The 17,935-nt window shown below is 46.8% G+C and overlaps 1 protein-coding gene across 4 annotated transcripts in view; it reads right to left on the bottom strand.

Moving 5' to 3' along the window:
* The window catches only part of Snx29 (sorting nexin 29), a 428,110-nt gene that overhangs the window by 37,913 nt on the left and 372,262 nt on the right, over positions 1-17,935 (bottom strand). For 3 of the 4 annotated variants that reach the window (XM_038327322.1, XM_038327324.1, XM_038327323.1), the window contains one exon: positions 8,959-9,099. In XM_038327322.1, the coding sequence (XP_038183250.1) occupies positions 8,959-9,099 (141 nt within the window). Of the gene's footprint in view, positions 1-8,958; positions 9,100-17,935 lie in introns of those variants that run through there. The other variant, XR_005285098.1, reaches the window with a different exon arrangement.

The following is a 17,935-nucleotide window of genomic DNA, read 5'->3' as shown; positions in this document are numbered from 1 at the left end:
CCATAGAGACAAAGGGTGACACATGCAAGACACAAGTCCCAGCTCCAGGAGAAAAGCCTTGTCAGCAGAAAAATGATCATGGGCTAACAGGTTTACAAAGTAAAACAAAGAAAAGGACGTTTGAACAGCTAATGTCACCCAATCATCGGGTATCTGGGGAAGATGGATTCAAAACTGGACTAAGATACTATCCTAGACCCAGTGTTGGCAAAAGAAATGAAACAGGCGCTGTTGAGAGGGCAGGACCCACCTCTACCCACTGGAGGTGAACAAGTGAAGCTACCGTGGGGGTCAACTTGGCAAGAGTCCAAGAAGGGAATGAAGACATAAATGTCTCATCAGCCAGCAGCCTCATGCCTTGGCCTACCCAGGGAAACTGAGTCTCAAGTAGATATGAGGTGGTGGGCAGCACAGAATGCCCCTGCTGCAGTAATCAATCAGGCATGATGATGCAGACCTATAATCCCAGAAATCAGGAGGCTGAGGCAGGGAAGCGGGCTCAAGGGCAGCGTGGACTACAACACAGTGAGGCATGTCTCAAGGGGGGGGGGTTCGCTGTTTAAATGACTAAATCGAAATCCTGTAAAACCACCGAAGAATAGAAGTTGGGAAAGGGCACATAAAGAAATGACGTCAGTTACACAGCTTTTATAACCCCACCACAAAAGCACAAAGGCATGCTGCTCCCCTCTGGGATGGGGGCTGCAGTGAGAACTCAGTTGTATTTATTGATGCTTGATTTCTAAACATTAACATTCATTCTATCTGGATGGCGATATGTGCTTATCCTGTGTGCTCTGGGGACTATCAGAAAGTTTTGCTGTATTTCTTTTAGGAGCATAGAAGGTGATAGAACAAAATGTGCATGGCTGTTGATGTAGGCGGTGGGACAATGAGCAGATTTCTTACCCTATGAGTTCCTTCCTTTTCTCTTCTTCCAAGAGCCTGCACTAACTGGTGTGGTGGCTCCTGCCTGCAGTCCCAGTGCTGAGCACCATGGGCCAGAAGAATCACAAGTCTCAGGCCAGCCGGGGCTATAGAGGGGATCCTCTTTTAAAATATAAAAATAAAAAAGGGAGATCTACACACTATTTGACTAGCAATTCCATCTCCAAGTTCAGATCCCAGAAAGTAGAAGAGACGGGTAGAAAATTAAACACAACATGATTTATAATTAGCCAATGTCATCAGAGCTTCTAGAGACAGAAAAGATACTTAAACTGTGGTGTCTTCACTGCGTGGAGTACTATACATAAGTGGGACCAGTAGGTACCCCACGCAGCAGCACAGAGGAGCTGTGGTATGAAGAGAAAAGGCAAGAGATTTTTAAATTTAGAATTCCTTAATGTGAGGGTCTCAGGCCTCAGATAACGTCTATGTCATTAGAAATCAGGACCAGGACTGTGCCTTGTGGAGAGAGAGACAGCAAGATGTTCCTGGTGCTGGGGCTTGTCTTGGCCTAGTGTTGCTGGCAGGGGTGTTGGGGTGTGTGCACTGTGGGGAAATACTCCAAACAGTACCTTCACACTGGAAGCTGCACCCCCAGTTTAAAACAGAACAGCAGAGCTTGAAGTGGCCTCACACTCAGGACCTGGGAGCACAAGGGTCATTCCAGGCCAGCCCAGGCTGCAGAGTGAGCTCCAGGCCAGCCTAGGTTACAGAGTAAGACCCAGGTCAGCCTAGGCTGCAGAGTGAGCTCCAGGCCAGCCTAGGCTGCAGAGTGAGCTCCAGGCCAGCCTAGGCTGCAGAGTGAGCTCCAGGACAGCCTAGGCTGCAGAGTGAGCTCCAGGCCAGCCTAGGCTGCAGAGTGAGCTCCAGGTCAGCCTAGGCTGCAGAGTAAGTTCCAGCCCAGACTATACTACACAGGAACAGAACAGCCATTCCTCAACAAGGTAACTTTCGTCTTCCTGGGATAGAGCAGCAACACTCACGCCCTAAAGGAAAGAGTGGGGAAGGCATGGCAGCAGGACCTGGGCTGTCACACCACAAGCAGGGCCAGACTCTCAAGTATCAAGTCTACCCCCCAGGGACCCATCTCTTCCTAAAGGTTCCACAACCTTCCAGAATAGCAAGGGGGACCAAGTGCTCAAACACATGAACCCTGGCTATTTGGGGAGGGGGGGCATGTCATAGTGAAACCACGACAGAAGCCAAATTAGTGTGGCTTCCCTCTGGATCAGTTTGAAAACTAGCATCAGGGATTTGTGCTATGCCAGTGTGTTATGTGAAGCCTGCACTGACTGCCCACAACAACCTGAGCTGTCACATGCTACCATGTTTGACACAGAGGTGTGTGACTTGACCAAAGCTACACAGTTAGTGTTCCCCAGTGGGAAGGACCTGAATGAGGCCCACACTCTGCCCCTAGATCTCATGGTTTCTGAAGAAGTCCTTGGCTACAGAGAAAGACAGCTAGTGAGCAGCCCGGAAAACTGGGGCCAGTGAAAATAACCAAAACGACAGGGATGAGAGACACTGGAAATACACATACTTTTTTTCCCAGCATGCGAAAGACTGTGATACCCAGTCCTCCATATGAGTGGGAACACTGGAGGGGAAGGTGGCAATTATTCTCAATTACTCAAGAAGAGAATAAGAGCTGAGAAGGACTCTCCTCTGGTGCCATTTTAATCAGCTGTCCAAACACACACACACAACCAGCGGATGGAACACAGGTTAAGCATATTCTGAAGGCCTTTTGAGCTGGAGGGGAGATTAAATAATGATATACAAGCAATCTAACAGCCCCAGAAACTTTGTAGACAAGATCAGATGCTAAGCAGAGTCAAGTGGCATGTAATTCATGTCAATTAGAGAAGCAGTGGGCTTGGCATAAAAACAAGGCTCTCCAACTCAGCCGGACAGGGGTGAAGTGGGGAGACAGCCAGTTGCAGCTGACTACTTGGGAAGGCTGTCCCCAAGTATCACATAGCTCCTTCTTGTCATCAGGCATAACTGGTTTGGTTATCTAACGCAGGCTGGCCTGGAACTTGCTATGTAGCTAAGACAGACTTCCAGTCAGGCTCCTCCAGACTCAGCCTCCAGGCTGCTGGGACTACAGGTGTGAGCATCATACCTGCTGAAGATGCTGAACATCCCACTAACATTAGCTTTCCAGTGTCCAGAAGAGAGTGGGCAGGTCAGATGGTACCACATGGGAATAAAACATCTCTTTCAATAAATACAATCTGTGCATCTATACCTGCACCTGTCAATCAAATGAAAGAGGAAACTGGAGAAAGGAAATTAATGAACAAAATGGCTGCCAAACATCAATCTCTGCTGTTTGAGCTCGGGACTTGTCACGGGTTCACACTCTGTGCTCTCTTTGCCTACCAAAGCCAGCTTCTGCTGTTCATGGTATCACCAGACAGAGACAACATCAGGCAGCTGGTATCCAGATTGTGAAAAAAAACCATAAGATCAGAGAAGGTTTCCTGGAGGTGTCACAGGCCAGAATATGAGACAGACATATTCGTCCCTGAGTTCAACCTCTCCCCGTGCCACAGGTAGCAGACATGGGATGCAGTGGCACCCATACCCCAGTTCTTTCTAAACGATAGCAAAGACATTAGTGGATTTGATGCTGAAGTCTCCCTGAGGCTGAGCTCATGGCAGTGTGTCAGCTGTCCTGAGACTCTGCACTGGAAAGTCCTTTCCGTGCCGTTTACTGACTTGAGAGAACCTGGTGCTCCTCTCTACTCTTGCTCAGTTCATGAAGCACCAGGCCTGCATGCAGGACACAGGGGAAAAGAACAGCTCCTTTTACCCCCCAATTTCTCTTTGGAAAACTAGCCAAAAAAAAAAAAAAAAAAAAAAAAAAAGGGGCTTTGTCCATCACCTTTGAGACTGTATGACAAGGGGGCATCCCTCGGTACTGAAGTTCCACACAGATACCTGAGGGTCATAGCTCCAGAGGCCGGTATATGGCAAAGACAGGGTTGGTGCAGAGATTTGGGAACAGAGTCACCCCATTCCTGCCTCTGTCACTTATGTGCTGCTGGGCCTTAGGATGTTCACTGCCCCTGAGCTCCAGTTTCCAGGCCTATATGCATTTCACACAGGGCTTCACAGGATGTACACAATGAGAAAATTAATAGAAAGCCATGGCTGTGTGTGGCAAGCTTGGTATGAAATACCAGGGGAGGAAGGTACATCAGATCCACAGATGGCCCCCGCGTGGGAATGAGGTACCAGGAGCATGGGAAAGGTTCAGTGGGAGCAAGAAGTGATCCCAGCTCCACCTGCTGCCTGATTTCACACAGAGCCAACACAAAGGACACCAGCTGGGCGGGACCCACTCACCCTGCTCACCCACCCCCCAAGGCTTAAGTGACGTGCTGTGCCTCTGCACACAGACACTGAAGACTAGGACTCCACAGACTGTCTGCGGGGCCAGACGTCAGCCCTGACTCTAGAAAGCCAGATGGCCTCAGTCAAATCACTTCACCTCCCTGTGCCTCTGCTTCCCCATCAGTAAAGAGAGATGACAGTAACACCTCTACCACAGCCCAGAGAAGAGGTATGGAGCAGGCAGGAGGACCCCTCATGGAAAACTTAACCATGACCAATGCCCACGACCTGTGAGTGGGTGACATGGCATGAAAGGGCCCTGCTGAGAGGGGAATACCACACAAAGTGGAAACTGTCTCCTTGTTTTGCTTGGAAGGTATGGCCGCATAAGAACGGGCAGAGAAGAGACCCTAAATATGGGGTGGGAACACATGTCAAGGGGTGCAGATGCCTCCAGAGGCCTGTATGGGCAGGTGAGGGAGTCTGGCCTGGAGCCTACAGCAGAGATACTACTGCACTGATATCATGACTATTTCTTAAAGATTCTCCACTACTTTGGAAGATTATGAAGTTTTCTCTTTTGCTGTCCTTTGTTTCCCAGAGACAAAGTTGCACTGCGTAGTCTTGGTCCTCCCATGGTCCTTTGCTGTGTAGGCTACAGCAGTCTGATGCAGGGTGGAAGAGCTCCCCAATGGCTTCCACTGGTTCCTCTAACAAACCGGTCACCAGAAGGTCCTGTTGGCTCCTCCAGCACTGGCCTCCTGCAGCTAACTCCTCTCCCTTCCTCACTACCTTAAACAACATAGTGCCCTGGTGTGAAGGGACTAGTGACATTCTTCCTGTAAGTCTGCCAACACCTAGATGACAGAGCCCACTAGGTCACTTAATTTCTCTGTACCTAGCACAACATCCCAGAACCTGGGACATATGCTATAATAGCCTCACGTCCTTTGAGAGGCCACCAGCTCTGTTTTCACACGTCCCTCTTGGGAGGGACTGGGAGCTGCATGGGGCGAGCAGCAGAAGAGCGTATCCGGTGCAGCACCACCATCTTCCCATGTGTCTTTAAGGAGCATCTGACGGAAGGTTGAAAGCAATGTACCTTGCCTCAGAGCCAAGTGAGCACTCAGAAGGGCCTGTGGTTCTTGGTTCCCATCTGCTCACTGAACTGGAACAGACAGAATCAGCACCCAAGCTGAGACTTCACAGAGGCATCCTGTAGTCAGTAGCCACATACATGGCCTAGTTTGCCTGGCCTCTTGCACATCCTGAAAAACCCACCCAGCAGGAGGGGGAAGAAGAGCTGCCTCGAGCTGACCAGCAAGTGTTCTGCTTAGAATTCAGTTTGAGAAATTCCTGCTGAGACCCACTGCCCCACAGTCGCCACAGACACTGTCACCAGTGACGGCTCTGTGCGGGAAGGTACACAGACGTTCACGTGGCACATAAAACAGACTTTGTGGCCTAGTCCCTGAAGGCTGCTCACACCAGGCAACTTGGGAGTGCATCAATTAACAGCCAATGCTCACAGTGATTGTGTGTCCATGACTCAGTCACCCCAAAGATGTCATGTATGGATTCTTCTTCATGGTCCAAACGGATGAGTGAGTTACCTTTGAAATACACCCATCAGCCAGGTGGTGGTGGCGCATGCCTTTAATCCTAGCACTCGGGAGGCAGAGGCAGGCGGATCTCTGTGAGTTCGAGGCCAGCCTGGTCTACAAGAGCTAGTTCCAGGACAGGCTCTAAAAAAGCTGCAGAGAAACCCTGTCTCGAAAAACCAAAAAAAGAAAAAAGAAAAAAAAAAAGAAATACACCCATCAAAGAAAAGGTCCCAACATGGTGACTTATCTGAAAAATTTATATTCATGCTTTCTAGAAATCTTGCCATCAGGACACCAAAGCATATTCTAAGGTACTGGGCCCACACGAGTCTGCATAAGTTTGGCCTTTAACTGGGTTCAGTGAAGGCCCTGGCAGTCAACACCCTGACCCAGTCCCCTCTCTTGGAAATTGAAGGAATTGCCCAAATAGTCCAAGTTCTCCAGTCAAAGTGGACTAAAGGGAATGTGTGTAAGCCTCAACCTCATGCGAGGTCAAGATCACCATCCAACCAGCCATCAAGAATGACATGGTGGATGTCAGGGATGACACAGTGGATGTTGGTGATGAGCTGTGGCTGGTGGCAGTCAGGTCCTTGTGTCTGGACATCTGGATACCACCTAGCTGGTCACTGGGCCGTGTTCACTTATGTACAAATAAGAAAGAGAAAGTCTGCTCTACAGACATGGGTGTGGAGGGAAAGGTCCACTATACTGCAAGGCGGGGGCTTCTCCTGCATGCAGAGATCATGGGTGACCCACTGCAGGTGGGGGCTTCTCCTGTATGAAGGTGACTGCAGAGACGAAACCTACTCCCAGTCGCTGTTGTACACAGGACAGACCCAGGATTGCCACTGTGCTTTCTAAATGACTGTGGTGGTGTGGATAGGAATGGCTCCCACAGACTCAGTGTTTGAATGCATGGCCCATGGAGAGTGACACGACTAGGAGGTGTGGCCTTGTTACAGGAAGTGTGTCACTGTGGAGGCGGGCTTTGAGGTCTCATATGCTCAAGCTACACCCAGTGTGGCTTACAGTCTCCTTCTGCCACCTGTGAATCAAGATGTAGAACTCTCAGCTCCTTCTCCAGCACCATGGCTGTCTGCACACTTCCATGCTTCCCACCATATCAATAATTGACTAAATCTCTGAACTGTGAGTCAGTCTCAATTAAATATTTTCCTTTATAAGAGTTGCCATGGTCATGGTGTCTCTTTACAATGATAGAAACCCTACCTAACACAACGACTGAACTCCAAAAACTCTATTCCTTAGTCCTGAGGCTCAGTTGGTGAGCTTGTTTCATGGGACTGGTGCGCTTGGTGGACTTTCCTCAGTGCAGGCTTATGAAATAGGGGAGGGAGAAGCAGGAGGTGGAGGAGTGGATTCCGCCTCAGGGAATGCTCTTAGTGATATAAGAGTGTGGTAGGTTGAGCTAGTTCTTAGAACTTTACATGCAAATGGCCTTGGCAGGTGTAATTAAATTAGGGACCTTGAGTTGGCAGACCACTGTGGGTCTGGATGGTCCACTGGCATCACAAGAAAGGGAGGGGTCTAAATTAGAGAAGACACGATGATGTAAGAGATGAAGGGCCAGAGTAGCAAGGCTACTGTCTCTAATGTGCACCATGAGCTGAGAATACAGGGTCCTGGCTGGCCGCCCATGCTGAGAACCAGCCTTACAGAGGGTCCTTGTCAATGCCATCCCTTCAGGTGCTCAAGGGTCCTGCACTGCCCACATCTACCTGGATGTTTAATATTCTGTCGCTGTACAGTGCCTCCTTCCCACTTGATTGTGAATGGTTCCAGAGGGCTGTGCCCTGGAATCATCCATGGAGTTAGTGAGCCCTTAGTGCCCAGATGTCACTACAGGTGAGTGACACCAGGTCAAGACAAGAGACCTGGTGATGCGCTGGGAGCACAGTGGTTTTCAAAGCTCCCTCAGCAGCCGGCAATGCAGACAAGGAAGTAGAAATGTCTCCACTCACTAACAGGAGGCTATGGATGAAGCCAACTGCTGGGACAGTTGCCTGAGCACACTGAGTCTGCCTTCTTCAGTCTCACCCAGTCCTCTGCATGGTGATTAATGACATGTTTACAATAGAGGCCATCCCACCTTCATAACAGAAGTAGACATAACACAAGAGACCTCGCTAAGAAAGTCTGGTCCACTATCACACACGTAAATGAGTATCATGACAGCAGTGACTGGAACCAGGGAAAATATTGTATCAGAACAGCAGTCAGCAAGTATAACCAACCCAGATGCCAAATTATTCTGTGTGTGTGTGCATGTGTGCACATCTGTGTGTAGGTTGTGTGCACACCTGTGCATGTGTATGTAGAGGCCAGAGCACAACCTTGAGTCTACCTTGGTTTTTGAGACAGGGTCTTGTCACTGACCAGGAGCTAGCCAATAAGCTAGGCTGGCTAGTCAGTGAGCTGTCTCCATAGCATGGGATTACAAGTATGTGTGACATTACAGGTATGTGTCACATTTCTAAGTAGGTACTTGCTGGGCAGTTGAACTTGGGTCCTCAGGCTTGTATGGCAAGCACTGTTATGACTGAGCCAGCTCTCCAGATCCCTCAAAACTGTTTTAATTTTGTAAATTGTCTATTTGTGTGTGTGTGTGTGTGTGTGTGTACATACGCACATGTGCTCACGTGTGAACACACATATGGAAGCCAGGAGACCTCCTTGTCCCTTAACATGAGTTCCAGGAACTAAACTCAGCATCACAGGCTTGTTCATTAAAACAGCATTTAAGGGCCACAGCTGCACCTGCCGGGGTCTGCATTGTCTCTGATGCATTCACACAGCACAGGTGATGCTGAGTGTTCCTACTGGAAGGGCACAGCCCACTGTGCCCAGCACAGTGGCTCTCTGGTGCTTCACAGTTATTTCACGACGAAATAAGGGAGACCCACCCACAGGAAGACTGCCCTTCCCTTAGGTGGCTACTTTCTCCACTGTCTTTTCTAACATTGCAGGTTTTCTGTGGTGAGTGCAGTCTTTGAGGACAGACCAAAGTGCAGTAGCGACGTGGCCCCTAGATGCATACCTTGTTTCCGATGGCTTTTTTGGGTGGGAAGCTGTAGGCCCTTACTTGTGGGAACGTGCTCTGCAGCAGGTGATGTAGTGCCCGGAACTCGGTGTACCTCCGGTACACGTTCCACTCGTCGTCCTTTATCCGGATGTAGATCTGCCAATGAGGGAGACAGGAAGACAGGCTGAGTCCGAGCTCCTAAGGTTGTCCTCACAAAGGCCAGTGCTGCACCGCTCTGTCCACAAGGGGCCACATTTGCCTCACACCACTGGGCACCAAGTACCTGGCACAAAATGGTGGTAGGGATGGCAGCAATGGGATACAGCCCCTGTTCACACGTGAGCTGCCCTTGAGTGACAGCATGGACGCATCTCCCTGGTCACATATGTGGCTTACAAGCTGCCCCATGGACACAAATTCTGCAGGCACCATATAGTAGGGGAGCTCATTTAAAACAAAGAGAAGTGAGGTCAAAATCTTTTAGACTGCTGAGGGGCCCAGCGGGACACAAGGCCACATCCAGGCATAGCGACATAGCTTTATCCCAGCCATGTTTGCAACACTGTCGAAGAGCACTCAAGATGCTGCTAGGACACAGCACAGCCACTCGGTAAGGAGATCTGAGAAATGGGAGGCTCATTTTATTTTTTGAGAAAAGTTTCCCCATGCATACCTGGTTGGCCTGGAACTCAGGGTGTAGACCAGGCCAGACTCAACCTCACAAAGATCCTTCTGCTCTGTCTGCTGAGTGCTAGTATTAAAGGTGTGTGCTACTGCTCCAAGATGGAGTGTTTTAAGACCTAAGAATCAAAGAGGGCAAAGTCTCTGCACAATGACTATTGTACTTCATCACATAAAGCAAGGGTCCCTACATCTTCAAGACCTATTTACAGACCAGTGGCCACAAACGCCTCTACTGTGAGTCTCACAGTATGATTGCATTCTTCATAATATATGTTTAGAAGCCAACTCTTTTTACTCAGCAGAAGCAAGAGCATGCTTACTACCCTGCTACAAGGATGCCCGGCTACTGTCCTTCTCTCCCCTACAGGCAGCCACACCCAGTTCTATGGGCCCCATGTTTCTGCCCAGGACTCTTGATGGAGGAGAGTTATCTGTCTATGTTTCTTTCATTGGTTAATTAATAAAGAAAACTGCCTTGGCCCTTTAAGAACAGAAAATTAGGTAGGTGGAGTAGACAGAACAGAATTGTGGGAACAAGGAAGTAGAGTGGGGGAGACGCTTCAGGGATTCGCCATAGTGAGTCTCCATGCTGCTGCTCTCCGAGATGGACGCAGGTTAAGATCTCTCCTGGTAAGCCACAACTCGTGGTGCTACCCAGATTAATAAATATGGGTTAAAGAAAGATATGAGAATTAGTCAATAAGAGGCTGAAACTATGGGCCAGGCAGTGTTTTAAAAGAATACAGTTTCCGTGTAATTATTTCGGGTGTAAAGCTAGCCGGCGGCGGGTGGCGGGACGCAGCCCCGCCGCTTCACACTACAGATTGGCGCTCCAACGTGGTGACTAAATCCACTTAAAAACCTTGCCCGCTTGGGATCGGAAAGAAATTACTCTGAGACCATGCCAATGGCTCACTGCTCCCTGCCTGCACCTGGGCAGATGGCGGAATCAGGCTTAGGCGAGCGGGACAGCGTTTGCGGATTCCTGCCGCCATAGAGAGAGAGGTGCTTTCAGTCTGCGCAGTGCTCTGCGCATCTGATTTGGCTGTAACTTGGATTAAAAGAGTTTCTGTGCTGCACGCTCAGTATCAAAATTAAACTGCTGAGTGCAGCTCCAATGTGGACTGCTGTGTACTGAGGCAGGAGCGGCTCCGGCTCTGCTCCGCCACGCTGAATTGTGCTGACCTCAGGCAGGAACTATCGTAATTACCATGATAACAGCGCAGTTAAGGTTTGGACTTGGCTGTAAACAGGCAGTACTGTATTATTTTAAGAAGTGGTTAACCTTTTAAGAAATGCTCCTGGATAGTAAAAAATTACAGATTCACAATAGAAAAGATTCAGACATAGAAGGCCTTTAAATGGCTCACGTAGGCTTAAAAGAGAGAAAAAGAAAATATAGAGAATAAAGTTAATGCCTTAAAAAAAAAGGTTAAAGTCTTTAAAGAGACAGAGTACAGATAGTTATAGATTAAAAGAAGTAAAGTGATAGAGTAAAAATAAGCCACGTAAAAATGGAAAATTCACAGAGAGTCTGGATTATGTATTTTGTTGTGTTTTCTTTGATTTTTTTGACTGTAAAGGAGCTAAGTACAGAGAGACATTTCATTATATGGGCTGCCAGGCTAGACCAGAATGGACATCTTAACGGTATGACTTCAGGATTTGGATCTAAGAACATGATGCTTTGGAAAAGAGTTTCTTCTTTTGTTTTCACAGAGGACGAGACTCTGTGGATTGCTTCTATTCCAATATGGTATGATAGACCACGCCCTCCTGAAAGGTTGCTGTGAACATCTTCAAAAAATTACTTCACTCAACTGCCAACTGAGAGGAACCTAGCACACAGGTTACACCATGAAAGACCTAAATAACAGCGCCCCCATTCAGCAGGAAGCAGTTTGGAGAGAAAAAACTGCGCCCATTTTCCCAAATATTGCTTATAAATGTTCTTTTACATTTAAAGGGGGAGATGATATAGATATGAATTTGCATTGGTATAGATTTTAAGGTCAATTTTGTTATATGTATATGTATTTCTGATCTTGATTAAGCTATTGTGATTGTAGTTCATTTTAAAAACTGTAATGTATAATTAGGAAATATAAGTTGTTAATGGATAATCATTGATAATAGTTAAGCTTGTAGTCATGTTATTAGATTTTCTAGATATGTAGAGATATATTTCAGTTAGATAGACATTCTTCATATCTTTCAAAGACTGCAGAATATGGCATTTAATGTTTTAATAACTTAGGGTTTTTCATGACAATGAGACACGTCTGCTCCTGGCAGCACCAATCTACTTCAAGAGGAAGATGGGCATCGAAGAGGCTACTTATGGAGTTTGTTAGCCATTTGGGCAAGAAACTGCTCTTGGCTGGACTGTTCCATAAACTGGACACAAAGAACCCGCAGAGAGAGGACTGCTGAACTTGCCTAAAGGTGAGATGGCCTTTCGGGGTTCCTGATTCATGAAAGAGTCTGCGAGACGTTCTACAGGACACAGCAGAAAGTGACTGAACTGTCTTTGGAATTTCCTGCTTCATGGAAATGTCTGCTGGATACTTATGGGCCTGTAGGCTAAAGATGGATGCCCCAACCGTACAGAGGAACTTTGGGTGACTGTCCAGGCAGCGAGTTGTCTCTGTCTTTTCTAGAGTTTAAAAGTTACTTACTTCTTGTTTACTTAGGTAGTCTTATATCCTTCTGGAGTCTTTGATGGAGTTGAAGAATAAATAGATAGTTATAGCTTTCCTTAGTTATGATAAAAGATAAAATAGATCTAAATATTGTAACTGTAATTCTTGCTTGATAACTGTTTTGTTATATGTAATTTTGCTATGTTAAAGTTGAAGCCTTTCTTTTTTGTTTAAACAGAAAAAGGGGAAATGATGGAGGAGAGTTATCTGTCTATGTTTCTTTCATTGGTTAATTAATAAAGAAAACTGCCTTGGCCCTTTAAGAACAGAAAATTAGGTAGGTGGAGTAGACAGAACAGAATTGTGGGAACAAGGAAGTAGAGTGGGGGAGACGCTTCAGGGATTCGCCATAGTGAGTCTCCATGCTGCTGCTCTCCGAGATGGACGCAGGTTAAGATCTCTCCTGGTAAGCCACAACTCGTGGTGCTACCCAGATTAATAAATATGGGTTAAAGAAAGATATGAGAATTAGTCAATAAGAGGCTGAAACTATGGGCCAGGCAGTGTTTTAAAAGAATACAGTTTCCGTGTAATTATTTCGGGTGTAAAGCTAGCCGGCGGCGGGTGGCGGGACGCAGCCCCGCCGCTTCACACTACAGACTCTCTGATCTGTCTCTAGTGCAGACCTCAGACATGAGCTGCAGCCCCAGTGTGCATCCGTACATTCCTTAAGTCTGAAGCCAGGCCCTAAGCCCTAAGCCTAAGCTTCTTAGGCTTTTACTGATTCATCTTCAGGAGCAAAGGCAACAGCAAAACATGATGCCTTTGTCTCTCCTGCTGCCTGCAAGCTGCCAGGCCAGGTCTGGAACAGTCTCCAGGAACAGGGATGAGATAAAGGTGATGGCTGAGAGCTGCAGGGCAGAGCAGGCTCTGGGGTTCCTGCCTTTGCTGGTATCCAGAGTGCATTTCTGTGGCCACTGTTGCTATACCCAGAGGCCACTGATAACCAGGGGAACAAGAAGAGTGTCAAGGCTCCATGGGTCACCCATGATAGGCTCACCTCAGCACCTCACAGAGATGTAGCTGGAGCTCTCAGCTCTGAAATGAGCCTCTGAACCCAGTAAGTGGGAGTCCCAAAGTTGAACAGAAATGACAAACTCCAACCAAACACAAGACCTTGAGCACTGAGCACCTGTCACGGGCTGGTGTTACACCAGGTACATACATCTTCCTCTTGTTGAAAGGCAGATGGTAGGAATGTATCCTCTTGAGATAAAGACATGGACTCAGAGAGGCAAAGTCACTTGCCAGGGGAAATGGGAAAATGAAGAATGTGAGCCCAGAGCTGTCTTCTCTCCAGTGTCCCATGTTTTCTGCTTCAATGCTCTGTGGCAATGGCTAGGGCTCACAGGGGCCTCTGGGACCCCAGACCAGCAGTGTGGCATTCAACATGACCTCCAAGTATTCTCCTTGCCAGAAAAGCCTGATTTCACCTTCTCACACTTCATCCTCAGACCTAAGGATCTAATAATATGATGGAATAAAAATCCTCCATATTAATAACAGCTGATCCCCAACAACCTGTTCAGCATCCAAATCTGGGAAACTTGAGGTGCAGATGATTTGCCCATGAATTCCACACCACAGGACTAAGTGTGCACATACTGAAAACTGTTAGGGTCATTCACTCATTCATTTACTTATTTTAAAGGGCTCCTCCCCTCCCATATAAGTCTGATTGGCTCACTTTTCTCATCTTGAACCATGAAGACAATAACTCCTTGGAGGGAATGAAGAGCCATACAACCAAGCTCCCTTTTAAACAATGGATAAAACCATATATCTCTTGACCCAGCAGAAGGAAATAAAATCAGTGGGTGCTGCTGGGGTCGGCACTAAGGCTCACTATCTTCTGCCTGAAGGGAAAATGATTTTTTTTTTTTGGTTTTTCGAGACAGGGTTTCTCTGCAGCTTTAGAGCCTGTCCTGGAGCTAGCTCTTGTAGACCAGGCTGGTCTTGAACTCACAGAGATCCGCCTGCCTCTGCCTCCCGAGTGCTGGGATTAAAGGTGTGCGCCACCACCGCCCGGAGGGAAAATGATTTTGTGGAACAATTTTTTTGTACACTGTAAAGATGTGTCACTCTGGTTGGATTTAGAAAGAGCTGAAAAGCCAATAGCTAAGCAGGATTTCCAGGCACAGAGGATGCTGGGAAGAAGAAAGGCAGAGTCACAGCAGATGCAGAAGAAGCAGGATGTGCATGCAGGAGAAGAGGTAACAGCCACGAGCCAGATGACAGGATATAGATTAATATAAACTGGTTAATTTAAGTTCTGAGAGCTCACTAGAAACAAGCCTAAGCTACTGGCTGAGCTTTCGTAATTGTTAGAAATGGTGTCCTATGTGGGGGCAAACATTTCCATATATAAGACCTAAAAAAGCTTTTTTAAAAGTTTCCAAACATACAAAAATGTAACCAAATGCAACTTTCTGGTCCTGCAGTCTCTCATGCAGGCCTTGGTACAGAGATGTGTCTCCCAGTCACAGCCTGCAGGCTTAAGCCGTCAACTACCATGAGCTAAACTGTATGGCAGTTTTAGGTTTTGCTCATTGTTGGGGCAGCTGGCCCAATCCCTGCGTTTAGGGGCGTGGCTGCTCCAGCGGGGTAGCCATGCCCCTTAAATAGGATTGGGGAGCCGGAAGGGCCCCGTTCGTTTGCCCCGCGGTCACTCCGCTGGACCCTTGGTTCTGTAAGTTCCCTTATCTCCCTTTGTATTAAACTTGAATAATTATAAAAGGACTATTTTTGGTTATTTCCAATCTTCGCCGCATCATCTGGCGCCCAACGTGGGGCTAAATCCACTTAAAAACCTCGTGGGTCAAACCGCGACTCGCTTTGGCCCCGCGGCCCGGCCGGAGCCCGCGCTCCCCCCTCCCTCCCAGACGAAACCGCGCCTGAAACCAGGCCTGCAGCCCGGGAGCTGTTTGCCCGGTCTCACGGGCTGCTCCGCGCGCTGCGGGCGGGTGGAGCTGGCTCAACTTTAAGCTGATTGAGCCGGAGAACGCATTTTTTTTTTAATTATTATTATTCCCACGCCTCCATTCGGAGCAACGCAGTATCCTTTGCTGTACCGGGCCGGCTGCTTTGCTCGGTCCAGAAGCTGTTTGCCCGTCCTCGCTGGTCGCTCCGCTCCGCGCAGCGGGGACCAGAGTCCGCAGCTCCCTCCTGCGCTTGCCGTGCGTCCCAGTAGCCAGGTACAGACACCCGCCATTGAAAGCCGTCCGCGGGCGCCCGCGCGCGCGATCCGCCCCCTGGGCTTCCCTCGGCTCTGCGCCCCGCGCCGCGCCGCTCTCGCGCCCCGCTGCACTTCGCCGCATCAGCTCATGCAGACAGAAATGGCTACAGGTGCACAGTAAAGCAGATCCAACAGATAAAAAGAAACTCTAAACTGGTTAGAGTGTGTTTACAAAAAATGTGTGGACTTAAAAAGAAGAAAATGGATATAGGCAGACATAGAAAAAGTAATTTATAAATAATAAGATAAAGTTTTTGAAGAAAAAATAAAATAATAAAAAAAGGATAAGCCACATAAAAATGGAAAATACACAGAGTATGGATCAAGTATGGTATTATATTGACTTCAAACTTTTTGATTGTTAATGAGCAATAATAGCTGCTGAGAGACATTGGATTATGAACACATGCCAGATTAAACCACCCTATATATTTTTTAAAATGTTTTCACTTCAAAATGAAAGTCAAAAAATATGTTACATTGGGGAAGAGCCAGATTAAACCACCCTTATATATTTTTAAAATATTTTCACTTCAAAATGGAAGACAAAAAATACGTTACATTGAGTAAGAGGTTATACTTTTGTTTCCACGAGAAATGAAAGGCTGTGGATTCATCCAACGTTGATAGAGATCAGATTTGATCAAGGAAGACCCCCTGAAAATCCTGGCTACAGACATAAAGAAATAAACATTAAAAAACCACAAGACAAGTGACATATACTTTACCTGCTCAAACATAAAACATCTTTGTTTGGCTTGTGTACAGTGCAGAGTCCATACTTGTATTAATGCAGATATGTATGTTACCTTTAGAAGTTTATGTGTTTTCAGAACAAGGGAATGAGATACCAAGGAAAATGGGTAGCCCAGGTGATCCAGTATCTCAGAGAGTCTCTGTTGCAGTTTCCCCAGAGTTTGGCATTCAGAACAGCTTCAAAGCTGCTAGCTGAGATGGTCCGGCCCCACAGACTATTCTAGCCAGGACTACAAATAAGTCTTGTGCTTCCCCATTGCACAGAGACTGAACAACAAATGCTATGGTTAGTTTTTCCAGGATTTGATCATTATCTCAATCTTCTCAGGTTCCATGAAGATGCTGTCACCCACAGTCAATAGGAAGCAGTCTGGAGAAACAACGTCCACATTCCCAAGAGGTGGGGGGAATGGTTTTTGGTCATTTGGTGGGTTATGGATATTTGTCATCATTTAGGAGGGGTGGTTACAAATTGTTATTAATTATGTTCAGGGAGAAAGCTAAACAAAGGAGATTAGATTCAAAGATCTCTTTCTGAAGGGAAAAGAGGGGATATGGTATAGAAATGATGGGGTAAAAGGATGAACTGTTGAGTCTATTTTTGACAACCACTATTCCCAAATATTTTACACTGGTTTGGATTTTTGTATATTGATAAGTTTAAAGGTATACTGTATTATATGGTTCTAATTCTTGTTTAAGGTATATACCTATGCAGCTTATTTAAAAATGTAATGTAAAGTTTAGTTGTTAAAAGCTATTTAGAATAATAAAAAATACAGGTTAATAGTCATCTATAACAAACTTGGAGTCATGTTATATATATTTTCAAGGTCAGAGACATATTTTAAATATATAGTCTTCAAATGCCTCAAAGACCTATAAAACATGGCATTTAAAATGTTTTAATAGCAAGGCTTTTCATGACAGTGAAACACAGTCTGCTCCTAGCAACACCAATTTACTTCAAAAATGGATGACAGGCATCAAAGAACCTCCATATGGAGTTTGATTCTTTGTGGGAAAAGCTAGCTAGCCATTTGTGCAAAGAAACTTCCCTTGCCTTGCTGACGACAATATGTTCTACAAACTGGACAAGCAAAACACAAAGGAAAGAGACTGTTGAGCTTTGCCTAGAAAAGGCAGGACCGTCCTTCAAAATTCTTGCTTCATAGAAAAGTCTGCCAGATCTTCTAGGCTTGTTTGCCAAAGATGGATGCCCCAATATTATAGAGGAACTTTGGGCAGCCAGATGTCTGTTATTTCTATAGGTTTCGAAGTGGTTTGCCCTGCACTTCCTGTTTACTTGGGTAATATTATAATTAATAATAAGTCTCTGTGTCATTACTGGGGAGGCAACAGTCCTGACGAACAGGCCCCACTTCAAAGTGCAGATCCTGAAATCCCTTCACTACAGAACTTACCCTGGTAAGGCCTATGTGAAACAAGGAAGCAAGGAGAAGTTGGGGGCTTGGGGCTTGGGCTCAGTCCAACGGTGTATTACAAGCATCTGTGGCAGTCACCAAGAGAACACATAACAAACACTGGCAAAGATGCAGGTGGGAAGGAGCCTTCCACACTTCTAGTAGGTATAAACAGCCAGTATGGAGATCAA

This window comes from Arvicola amphibius, chromosome 4 (assembly GCF_903992535.2).
Source record: "Arvicola amphibius chromosome 4, mArvAmp1.2, whole genome shotgun sequence".
Classification (NCBI taxonomy): domain Eukaryota; kingdom Metazoa; phylum Chordata; class Mammalia; order Rodentia; family Cricetidae; genus Arvicola; species Arvicola amphibius.
The sequence above is the reverse complement of the archived record's forward strand: the minus strand, read 5'-3'. Positions and strand labels throughout refer to the sequence as shown.